The sequence below is a fragment of the Phodopus roborovskii genome, unplaced genomic scaffold, assembly GCF_943737965.1.
Source record: "Phodopus roborovskii unplaced genomic scaffold, PHOROB, whole genome shotgun sequence".
NCBI lineage: Eukaryota > Metazoa > Chordata > Mammalia > Rodentia > Cricetidae > Phodopus > Phodopus roborovskii.
This window is the reverse complement of record NW_026126599.1, coordinates 11,246,819-11,257,955: the sequence shown is the minus strand read 5'-3', so window position 1 is coordinate 11,257,955 and position 11,137 is coordinate 11,246,819. Positions and strand designations below refer to the sequence as shown.

The 11,137-nt window shown below is 50.6% G+C and overlaps 1 protein-coding gene across 1 annotated transcript; it reads right to left on the bottom strand.

Annotated features, from left to right (window-relative positions):
* Window positions 1-4,946: 4,946 nt before the first annotated feature.
* Cdx2 (caudal type homeobox 2) lies at window positions 4,947-11,120 on the bottom strand. Its single transcript, XM_051205296.1, has 3 exons — window positions 10,497-11,120; window positions 7,183-7,328; window positions 4,947-6,176 (listed from the first exon to the last, which is right to left on the bottom strand). The coding sequence occupies exons 1-3, from the start codon at window positions 11,032-11,034 to the stop codon at window positions 5,925-5,927; spliced, it is 936 nt and encodes a 311-aa protein (XP_051061253.1). The 5' UTR covers window positions 11,035-11,120; the 3' UTR covers window positions 4,947-5,924.
* Between the last annotated feature and the right edge of the window lie 17 nt (window positions 11,121-11,137).

Here is an 11,137-nt window from a genome sequence, read left to right as displayed (position 1 = left end):
TAATTCATTTTCTAGAAGCTAAAATAGACATGCAGGGGTTCTACTACCAATATAATATTGCACCCATAAACTCAGTGCATGAGCTGAATATTATTGTGGATGTAAATGTATGCACATGAAGAGATGATTCAGTAGCCACTTCCTCTGGGGGAAGTCTTCAGGGTAGCTCAGTGGTCTCATACCCATGAATCCTTGGGTTTAACCTCCACAGCCCCAGATGAAGAACCAAACCAAACCTAGCTGTGCTTTGGTTTGTGTGTTCAACCCCTAGCCCAGAATCGCCAAGGGCTTGCAGGAAGAAAAATAAACTTTTCGCTCTGGGGCTTGGTATCTTGGTTGATAGTATCTATACCTGCAGTTGTTAATCACAAATTCCAATTTGGAGATGTTGTTGTTGTTAAAACAAATGTTAATGTTTGGGTAGTGGAGACAAAGGAGACAGAAGGTCACCTGTTTACCAGCCCCCACCTTCTCTGTGCAGATTTCTCCCAAAGAATCTCAGGTATGGGACAAGAGAGATGGCTCCGTGGTTAAGAGCACTAGCTGATCTTTCAGAAGTCTTTAGTTCAATTCCCAGAAACCACATGGTGACTCACAACTATCTGGAATGAGATCTGGTGCCCTCTTCTGGCCTTCAGGCATACATGCAGACAGAACACTATATATAATAGATAAATAAATCTTTAAAACAAAAGAATGTCAGATATATGCTGGTCTATTCTCTGAACTGGATATATTATGCTGGTTTTTTTTTTTTTTTTTTTTTTTTTTTTTTTTGGTCACCATGGGAGCAAACTTCTTTAATCCCAGCACTCAGGCAGGGGGATGTTAGTTCCAGGCCAGCCTGGACTACAAAGCAAGTTCCAGGACAGCCAGGGCTGTCACACATAGAAATCCAGTCTCAAAACAAACAAACAAACAAGGACAGGATCTCCATCAGACATAATGACCTTTAATTACAGCACTCAGGAGATAGAGGCTGGTGGATTTCTGTGGGTTTGAAGTCAGCCTGATCTACATTGTGACTTCCAGTTCAGTCAGAGCTACACAGTGAGACCCTGTTTCAAACAAAAACAAAAAACCAAACAAATAAAAAGTAAAGACAGCATCTTGCCATGTAGCCCTGGCTGTCCTGGAACTCACTATGTAGATCAGGCTGACTTCAAACCCACAGAGATCCATCTGCCTCTTGTCTCCTGAATGTTGGGATTCAAAGATGTGTACCATCAAGCCTAGCTTAATTTTTTTCTTAAGGATTTCACTGAAATCTGGGGCAGGAGGATCTTTGTGAGTTTGAGGTCATCCTGGTCTACATAGCAAATTCCAGGATAGCCAGGGCTCCATAGTAAAACCCTATCTCAAAATAATAATTTCAGAGCTTACTTTTTACATCTAGCTCCATAACCTCCTTAGAAATCTGATGTAAGAAGTAGATTTATTCTCTTATTTGTAGCTAAGGGAAACAAACAAACAAACATTGAGGCACTGAGTGATGATTTGGCCCTGGGGTCTTTCATCTACTCCTCCAGCTGTCACTAACACCTGCCTGGTTTCCTATAGTCACAACACAACCTCTGAGGAAGCAGGGAGGGAACCAGAAAAGGGACAAATGAAGTCAAGAGTTCATGAGACTCAGAAGCGCCTATAAGCTAGTGATGACTTAAATGACATTTTAAATATTTACAAGTAAACCTACATAATGTAGGCTTTCCTTTCTTAGCTTTCAAGGCTCATTTGGTACAATACCTGCTGCAGCCGTTTCAATAGCTGGAAACCCCTAAGGACCAGAGTAGATCACCTGTCTTAAAGACACTTGAGGGATGACGGGGACTTAGAGAATCAAAGCCACACGTCACTCTTGGGAATGACGACGACGGAATTAATAAAATGGTGCTGAGTAGATCATCTTAAAATGAAAAGGATCTTTTTTTTTTTTCTTTTTTGCCCTTTTGGGCTAAATAACAGAACAAAACAGCAAAAATAAAGCAAATAAACAAAAACGGATCAATTACAAGGAGGGTTCAGAAGCACCTTCAATGAATCTTCATGCTCCTAGAAACAATGTGTTTGGACATTTCTAGGAGTAGCAAGGAAGTGCCCAGGAAGCTGCTTGCTTGTCTTCACATCTGGAATTCAGGTTAGTGCTCTGCCACTCCAAAGTGTATGAGGCGACATGGGTTTGACTAAGCAACAAGAGCTAAAAGATTTAGGGGAAAAAAAAAAGTTCCAGGAAGGGGCAATTCTATTGAGATCTGAGAAATGATCCGTCCCAAGGTTCTTCATCATCAGGGCCCTGGAGCGCTTTGCACAAGATTGTTCATGATAAAAAGCAGTGTGGCCGTTAGGAAGGCCTAATCGTAAGTGTGCTGTAAAGATACATGGACCTATGACCTCATCTGACTCTCATAATACAGACAGGTGAGCTGCAACTCAAAGCTGAGATCTCCCCAAGGTCAACAGACCCTAAAATAGTAGTCTGAAGTGCAGATTACAGCCCTAAAAACACCTATTTCGTCTCTGCTTTTCAGTAGCCCCGTGTTGCTTTCTCTTTCTCCCCTTCTTGGTTATGAAAGCAGAAAGAAAATAACTGTTTATATGTTTTAATTGCTATTTAAAGTTCATTTTCTTGACTAAGTAAGCATCATCGGACTAAATATTAGAACTGATGCCTTTGCTTTCATTTGCCTTTCAAACGTTAACTTTATGAGATGGCCTAAGAATGCCCACACATTGTTCATGGGGGAGGAAAAAATGGCCTAGCATAGCTTGCATTTCCCTACACTCCCACACGGATGTTTTGTTTCCATGATTATCTTTTTTCGTGTGTGTGTGTGTGTGTGTGTGTGTGTGTGTGTGTCTGTATGCCATGTCTACAGGTGTCAGATCCCCTGAAACAGAAGATTGTGAACTGCCTTGTGGGTGCTGGGAATCGAACCCTTATCCTCTGGAAGAGCAACCAGTGCTCTTAACCACGGGGCCGGCCATTTCTCCAACCTACTGTAAATTTGGGGGGAGAGGGTTATGATGCAAAGGGGCCCTTTTATAATGAAGAATCTCCACTCCAGATTTGTTTTCTTTTGTTTTTTGGTTGGTTGGTTTTTTCAAGACTAGTTTTCCTTAGCTGACCTGGAACTCACTTGTAGATCAGACTGACCTCAAACTCCTAGAGATCCACCTGCCTCTAAATTGCTGGGATTAAAGGCGAGCGCCACCAGTGCCCAAGAATCTCCAGCAAGTGTTTTGTCTGTACTTGGGCATTTGAAGTTTGGGCCCTGGGGACTGAACACAGTACCCCCCTCTCATATCCTAAACTCTGTTAGTGAGTTGTGTCCCATCCCTACCCTCTCAGCCGTAACTCTTTTCTACAGGCCCAGGGCTATATCGAGAGATCTCAGGAGCCCCAGTGTGTCAGCAGCTGAGGTGAAGAGAGGTGCTGGCTGAAATCTGGCTGGCTTTGATCTGGAGCCTTTTCCAGGTGTTTCCCCCAGAAAGAGCGCAGAGCTCTGGCCAAACCCCAGCTCTTCCCAGAGCACACGAGCCCCCTAGAGGCCTGAGCCCGGCTGGGTGTCTCAAGGGCCTCTTGGTCCTCAACTGTGAAACAGCTCCAAGCACTAGGCGCCCTGAAATTCAGTGCCTAAACTGAGGCTGTGCTGCCAGTTCGCGCCACATCCCACGTTTCCTCCAGCTGGCTTTAGCGATGACACAGTGTCTCTGGACCGAAGCGTCACTAGCCCGGGAGGGCCCTTTTTTCCTTGGCCCGGGAGGCTCAGGCAGTCGTTTGCTGCAGATAGCGGGGTGGGGGCAGGGGAGTTTGTCTGTTAGGTTGTGTTTCAGAGTGCACCCCTAGATCATCTCTGCGCGCCAAGAGGGGGCCGAACCCGGGAAGGGGGTAAGAACTTGTAATCGCGTGCAGCAGGACAATGCCGACTTTTGAACCTCTAACCACTAAGCAAACAACCCTTGTGCTCTTGCTCCACTGTCCAAACAGGGTTTATTGACAGGCGTTTCACGGCAACGCATAGCAACCGCTCCGCCAGCGAAGGACTGGAGTGTGGGCGCGGCCAGAGCGCAGGGCAGCTCTTTGCTGGGGCGGGAGGCACCTAGGAGCAATGGGGATGGATCACCTGGCCCTGAACCTAGGGGGCATCCGCCCCGCAGACGCCCTGGCTGTTTCACTCTGGGTGGCCAGCTCCTTCCTCTTCCCTCTTTTCCACTCTTACAGCAGATTCGCCACCTGGAAGGGCAGAGAAAATTGACGAAGTGCTGCCAGGGGGTTGGCATGTGCCTCGCAGTTGCGCACGGCCTGCCCTGCGTGCCTCCTCCCTCCGTGTGAGTCCTCGCCCTGCGTTAGGGCGCGGTTTAGTCATAATGGTGGGGTAAATCTTCCCTTCCCGGCCTTGCCCGGAGACTGCCAAATATGCAACCACCACTTGGATCTTATATTGATCTTGAATTCTTGTGTTTGGGGAGGGTGGGAGGTCATTCCTGGTAGTTCTAAAGGAGTGCAGACAGAGAGGGCACATGGAAATGCCTGGTGATTATATGACTATATATAACTATACATTGTCATGGAAATGTTGTCTGGAAAGAACAGAAAAATACTAATCAATGCTGGTGTCCACTTCGCTGGACTAAAGGGCATACCTGGGCGCGCGAGGGAAGTTGTCCTATGTTTGCATTGAGAAGGGAGATGCAGCACGCTTACCCCGCCCCCATGGTTCTAGCAGCTGGGAAGCAGCTAGCTTTTGTGATGAGCATTTTGCCCAAAGGCACCCCTAGGAAAAGCACACATTCCACAGCCCAATGCTGGACTGAGGCGTGGGGGGGCGGGGAAGGGCTCAGAACCTGTTCCTTCTGGCTTCAGAAGCTTTGGGGGAAAAGCAGGCTGGCCAGACTATCTTCTCCGCCTTCTTCCTTTCCCCACCCCCATCCCCATGACTTGTAGCTTGCAATCAGTGAAGATATTTTATTTCCTGTAAAAATTAATTTCTGTCAAAATCCAAAGAAGATAAACGTCAGGTTCGGAAATCTGTAGAGTTGGTTTTATCTTTTTGTCTTTTTAGAAAATAAAAGTCGACTGTGTTCGGATACCCCCCACTTCCCCTCACCATATCGCTTCTCTACCCATGGCTTTTTAAAAGGCTTGCTTAAAGCTCGTTACACAGATCAATGGCTCCAACAGCAGCAACAACTATGTTTTTCACCAGCCAGAGACTAGGGAAAGGACAGGAAGTCCAGGTTGGCTCTGGCATTTACAACACAGACATACATTCAGCCTACAGCAGCTCTGGTGACAGGCTTTCCAAACAAGCCCTTGTCGCAGGGGCCTGGAGTTGGCTAACCACCCCCTCCTCTGGCCACAGCCCCTGAACCCACCAACCCTTCCAGGTCTGAAAAGGGAGAAGAAAACACAGACCACCTGGGGGTTCTGCAGACTTTGATCAGCCCAGCCTTCAACGCAGCTGCCTCTGGCTCCTGCAGTATGAACTGTCCCTGCCCCTGAGGCAGGACATCCAGCTGGTTCTCAGAAAGCAGTCTGCAGGAAACAGCCATCTTGGCTCAAGTATTGCTCATTCCCCCAGCCTCACTCTCTCTTCAGTTGCAACCAGAAATACAGTCCTTGCGGGAGGCAAAGGGCTGAGGCACAAGAGGCTGAAAGCTTGGTGCCTGAACGAAGCCCCTGCGATCACTTCCTCTCTCATCACTAGCAGGAAGAGTCAGAATGGAAAAAATAAAAAACTGGACCATATCTTCCCCTGAGGCCCACAATCCCACTTGTCTTTGCTTCTGTCCCCCATTCTTCATCTGTAGGTGTTGTTTGTGGGTGGCAGGAGAGGGGTCTCGTCTGAGGATTCTAGCAGCGCCCATGCTCCACATGGCTCAGCCTGGAATTGCTCTGCCGCCGCTACAGACCATGGGAAGGGTCACTGGGTGACAGTGGGGTTTAACACCCCTCCAGCTGGCCCTAGAACCCCAGGGACAGAACCAGGCACCGAGCCTTGCAGTGATGATACAGGACTCAAGGGCTCCGGCACGCTCCTCAGCGCCCCTGGCTGCGGCTGTGGCTGCGAGGGCTGTGGTGGAGGGGGTGCCGGCTGCTGCTGCTGCTGCTGCTGCAGTTTCTTCTTGTTGATTTTCCTTTCCTTGGCTCTGCGGTTCTGAAACCAAATTTTAACCTAGAAACGACAAAATAGAAGGTAGGAGAGGATATGAAAAGAGAAATAGCACCATCGAGAGCTTCAACCCTGATGAGAAGCAGCCCTTTGAAACCTCAGAACCAAGGAACAGAAAGAAACCACCCCGAAAGGTGCTCCCTATGTAGACGGATGGCCCGCTCAGGTGTGCTTCACAGGGACAGATGAACTATGTGCGATGTTCTTCACCTCGGCGAGGGCAGTGAGATTTCGCACAAAAATTTCCTGGCTGTGAATTTGTTCTGGTTTGCTTTCTTTTCCTTTTCCCTAGCCTGTAGACGTGTTCTTGTGCCAATTAATAGCTCTTTGCTTCTTTTTTTCCCCCCTCAACGCTTTCGTTTTTTATTTTGAATTATGTGTATGTGTCCGTATGTGCATATAACAGAATGAGAACATCCACAGAAGCGAGAGGCAGTTGGAGTTATAGGCCACCTGACATGAGCGCTTGCAACAGAACTTAATCTTCCTGAAAAATCACTAGGGGCTCTTAACTGCTGAGCCATCCATCTCTCCAGCCCCTGCCTCCTTAATATAAATGAGTAGGCTGGGCCTTTATTTTTCTTTTCTAGTGCTGGGTGTAAACCCTAATACTGTGATTCTCAACCTTCCTAATGCTGTGTCCCTTTAATATAGTTCCTCATGTCTGGTGATCCCCCTCAAACATAAAGTTAGTTTGTTGCTACTGTAATTTTAAATTGGACCCACAGGTTAAAAATTACTATCCTAATACATCTTTATTGGCCTAAGTGGAGTTACATACTGCCACAGCGTCTTGGCTTTTCTTGCAGCTCTCAGATCCCTCTAAATAAAAAGCAATTCAGAAACATCAGGAAAGACAACTGGAACCTCCTGGATTCTCAAAAAGCAACTGCTTGCTCTCTTCCTTTCACGGAGGTAACAGGTTTGACTCTTGGCCATGCTTTCTAATGCTACACACCCCACCCCCTCCCATGCAAAAACAACCAGACCTTGTGAAGGTGACACCCACCTGCCTCTCGGAGAGCCCCAGTGTGGCTGCCAGTTCAGCTTTCCTCCTGATGGTGATGTATCGACTATAGTGAAACTCCTTCTCTAGCTCCAGCCGCTGATGGTCTGTGTACACCACCCGGTATTTGTCTTTCGTCCTGGTTTTCACTGTGGAGGAAGGGAGAAGCTTTGGCTAAGAACTATAATCCATCAGTCATAGGTAATGACAAACCTCCCTAACCCAGGAGCCATTTCTCTTCCTTCACTGATGTGGGGGAAACAGGTTTGACTGTGGTCTACTACCAATGCTCACAATATCCACCACAGGATTCCGGGGAAGTGGAAGGATGTGAGCCTGGGGGCACAACTAAACTGAAGAGAAACCTCTCACACAGCCCCCTCCTTCCCATACACCAAATATAGTATATTTAGGACCAGAAGAAAGGGAGGAGGGAGTGGCCAGAGTCCCCAGGTATATACTATCTACAATTTCAGGCTTACTAGAAATGGCAGCCACCTTTAAAACATCTGGGCCTGAGGGGTCAGCGTAAGGGAGGGGGGGCTACCCTTTAATACAGTGGAAAGGTGGGTGCAGGGACTGGCCCTGAAAGCCAGCCGAACCATATTCTAGATACTCCTGCCCTGGAATTCTGAACTCCGTGACATCAGGAGGAAAATCCCTCCTGCTGAGAACACTTCACACCCGCCCAACCAGGTTTGGCCCAGGGTATACCTTTTCTTTTTCTAATTCCCCATTTATTCCCTGGGACAACTATCCTGACCAGTGACCTATGATCATTGGATTGAGTCAACATATTAAATCTTGGATTGATTGTTTTACTGAAGGGCCTTGACAAATAGCGCGGGACTGCTGCACCAGGCTGGAACCTGGCTATTCACCGGTTCTGTCGGGGGTTGCTTCTCCGACAGAACGCTGGTCAGGAACTGTTCCACGTTCCAAGTTGGAGAGGCCTCACAGCAGAGCAGGTTTTAGAGCCCAACGCCTAGTCGAACAAGGAGATCTAAGGGGTGGGAGTTGCCCAGAGGTGTTTAAGGCCTGGCAGGCTGACTTTGTTCAGGTAAAAACCTTTGCAAACCACAACAAAAGCTCCCTGGGAGGACACAGGCGGGATCAGAGAAAACTCCCCCAGCCTCTAAAAGGGGAACACAGACGCAAACAATGCAGGACAAGGCGATCTTATCAAAGAAAAACCCTTTCAATGCCTTAATAACAACCGCGTTCTGTTTGAATTACCACTACTGAGCAAATGGCGGCCTCAGCTTTCATCCCCTTCCCCACCAGGCGCATTAACATAAACACAGCCCCGCAGGCGCATTTGAATGGGAGCTGAGGCCCCGACCCCACTCCTGCTTTGGAAGAAAAGGGAGCAAACGCATCCTGAACTCCACTTGCGAGGGCCCCACTCCAGAGGATGACAGAACCGGACCTGGGTGCACAGCCCAAATAGCACAGCACTTGGAGTCCTAAAAGGAAACTATCAGAGCCAGGAAGTTAGGCACAGGACAGTTCCCCACAGCGGTCCTCGCTTTAGGATGGATGCTGCCTTTTCAGCATCGAGCAGGCTGAGGATAAGGATTCCGCGCGCTTTGAGGTCCGCTCCCCCAAAGGCCTTGGAGGTGGCCCCGCACCCCCTGGGAACCAAGGAGGGGGGCTGGAAGAGGGGAGGGATGAGAAGGAGTTGTCAGAATTCATTATTGACTGCGAAAGTCACCACCCTCTTTCCGGGCCCTAAAAGAGACAATGGCCCGGCTGAAAAGGTGTACATCAAAGACGGCCAGGCGGCGTACACGCCTCTGCCCCTTGACAGATGACGCTTTGCAGAAGAGTCGGGCTCGGGCGCTGCGGGCCACAGCCTCCCCACATTAACATCACAAGGGCGCCCGGCGCCGACAGCAGCCTTGCCACCTCCGCGCGGGACTTCACAGCGGCTTCTCATCTGCTGACCCCGCGGCCTAGGCTCCTGAGGTTATCCTCCCCCTCCCAGGACCCCAGTCTAGGACCACCCAACCCCTGGCACGCTAAAGATCTTTCGTAGGTCTAAGACCCCTGTCGGCGACTCCCGCCCACTGTCCTTAGGGCAGGCTTGTGGAAGGAAGGTTTGGGGGTAGCTCAGGTCTAGGAGGAAGTCCTCTTGGAAATGACCAAGCCAAAGCACACTGGAGACTAATCTCCAGTGATCATTTTGCCTTCTCTGCGACAACATCGCCCACCAGGACGCTCATGGGGTGCGCGCAGAGAGGCGAAAGAGTCCTGAGACAGGCCCCCAGTGCCGCTCTGGTTTATACGGCTGTAATTGGCTATAAACCTCCGCAAAGTGGCCATAACCTGCATGTGGCCCCGTCTGCACTGACAAGAAGCAAACCGAGAGAAGCGGAAACTCAAAGAGCTGGAAAAGGTTTCACGGAACAAAAAGGGGACTCCAATACCACTTCCCTGTCACACTTTTCTCATTTCCTTCCCACCCCCATACACATCTGAACAGCACAAAGGGCAAAGCCGGCGGCGGTGAGTCCCGAAGTCCCGCAAATCTAGGGTCTTTAATGAAATTATCTCCCGAGTCTGGAACACACATCACGCGCTGACACACGAAATTCTTGAAGGGAAGGTTCAAGAAAAAAACGGCCCGCGTCTGAAGAAGCCGAGTGTCTGATCAGAGACTTTCCTCTACCCTCTCCTTGCTCTCTGTGATGATCAGAGAAGACTTCCGTGGGAGACTTTGCTTAGCAGAAGGAAAGGTCAGGGATCCTGGAGCGCCCCCTTCCCCTTAGACTCCCGAGGCCAGCGCGTTCTCTCCAGCGACTCACAGCAGTGTCCAGTCTCTGCTCACAGCAGCGCTGACCCCTTGAATTGACCCCTATGGCCAAACCGGTCCTGGCGCAGCCTCCTCACTCTCAGATGGAGAAAGGAGAATGGGTAGCTAAGCGATGTAGGCATGGTAAAGGGGAATCTAAGGTCCCCTCTTCTCGGTGCGAGCTTTGTAAGGAATGCTTTGTAAGGAATGCAGCTAACTCAAGGACGTGATTCTCCCAGCGGCTGGCCGACAGTGCTTACGGCATTGCCGGGAGCTTCCGAAGGTATCCCGATGTTGCCAACAAGGAACTGTTAGGAAGAGGAAACCATTCCTCTGCCCTAAACAAACCTTAGTGTGCGAGGTACAAAATACGCACTTCGGGGACGGCCGTCAGAGAAAGACACCCCCAGGGGTCCATCCCTGTGTTTCCCCCTTGCCCCTCCTTTACTGGCGAGAAGCTCGCAGACAGCCCGTGACAGTCCCAGTGCCCGCGGGACCTGGGGCGCGCCCCAGCACCGCTTACCTTGGCTTCCCAGAGACGGTTGCGCGGGCTTCCGCATCCACTCGCACAGGTTTCGCCGCTGGCCGCTGGGGGACAGCTGCTCGGCGGCGCCGGTGGCTGCGGGCCCCGGAGGGCCGGGATTGAGCGTCTGCAGCAAGCCGGAGGCGCAGGACGGCGCGGCGGCCGGATGGTGCGGGTGGTGATGCGGGTGATGGTGAGCGTGGTAGTCGGCGGGGCTGCTGTAGCCCATAGCGGCGGCCGGGGAGCCCCCGTTGAGGCCGTGGGCTACAGCGTTGGCCGCGGCAGCGCCCCCAGGCGGGTAGCCGTTCCAGTCCTCGCGGAGAGGGGCACCGTACGCGGTGGACCAGGATGGTCCTGGCGACTGAGCGCTGTCCAAGTTCGCCGCAGCAGCAGCCGCGGCCGCCACGTGGTAACCACCATAGTCCGGGTACTGCGGGGGGCTGACAAAGTTCTGCGGCGCGAGGTTGAGGCCGCCCGAGTGGCGCACGGAGCTGGGATACATGCTCACGTCCTTGTCTAGGAGGTAGCTCACGTACATGGTGGCGAGGGACCCAGAACAGACCTCACCATGCTGCCTGGGGACGAACGCTGGAGGCTGCCAGGGGCGCAGAGGGCTAGGGATGAGAGGGCGCAGGGAGCTG

Excerpts from the sequence above, each read along its gene's own strand:
- Cdx2 (XM_051205296.1), bottom strand. The coding sequence starts at position 11,034 with ATGTACGTGAGCTACCTCCTAGACAAGGACGTGAGCATGTATCCCAGC. Across the intron at positions 7,329-10,496 it reads ACCGTCTCTGGGAAGCCAAG|TGAAAACCAGGACGAAAGAC; the intron begins GTAAGCGGTGCT and ends CTTCCTCCACAG. Across the intron at positions 6,177-7,182 it reads TGGGGCTCTCCGAGAGGCAG|GTTAAAATTTGGTTTCAGAA; the intron begins GTGGGTGTCACC and ends TGTCGTTTCTAG.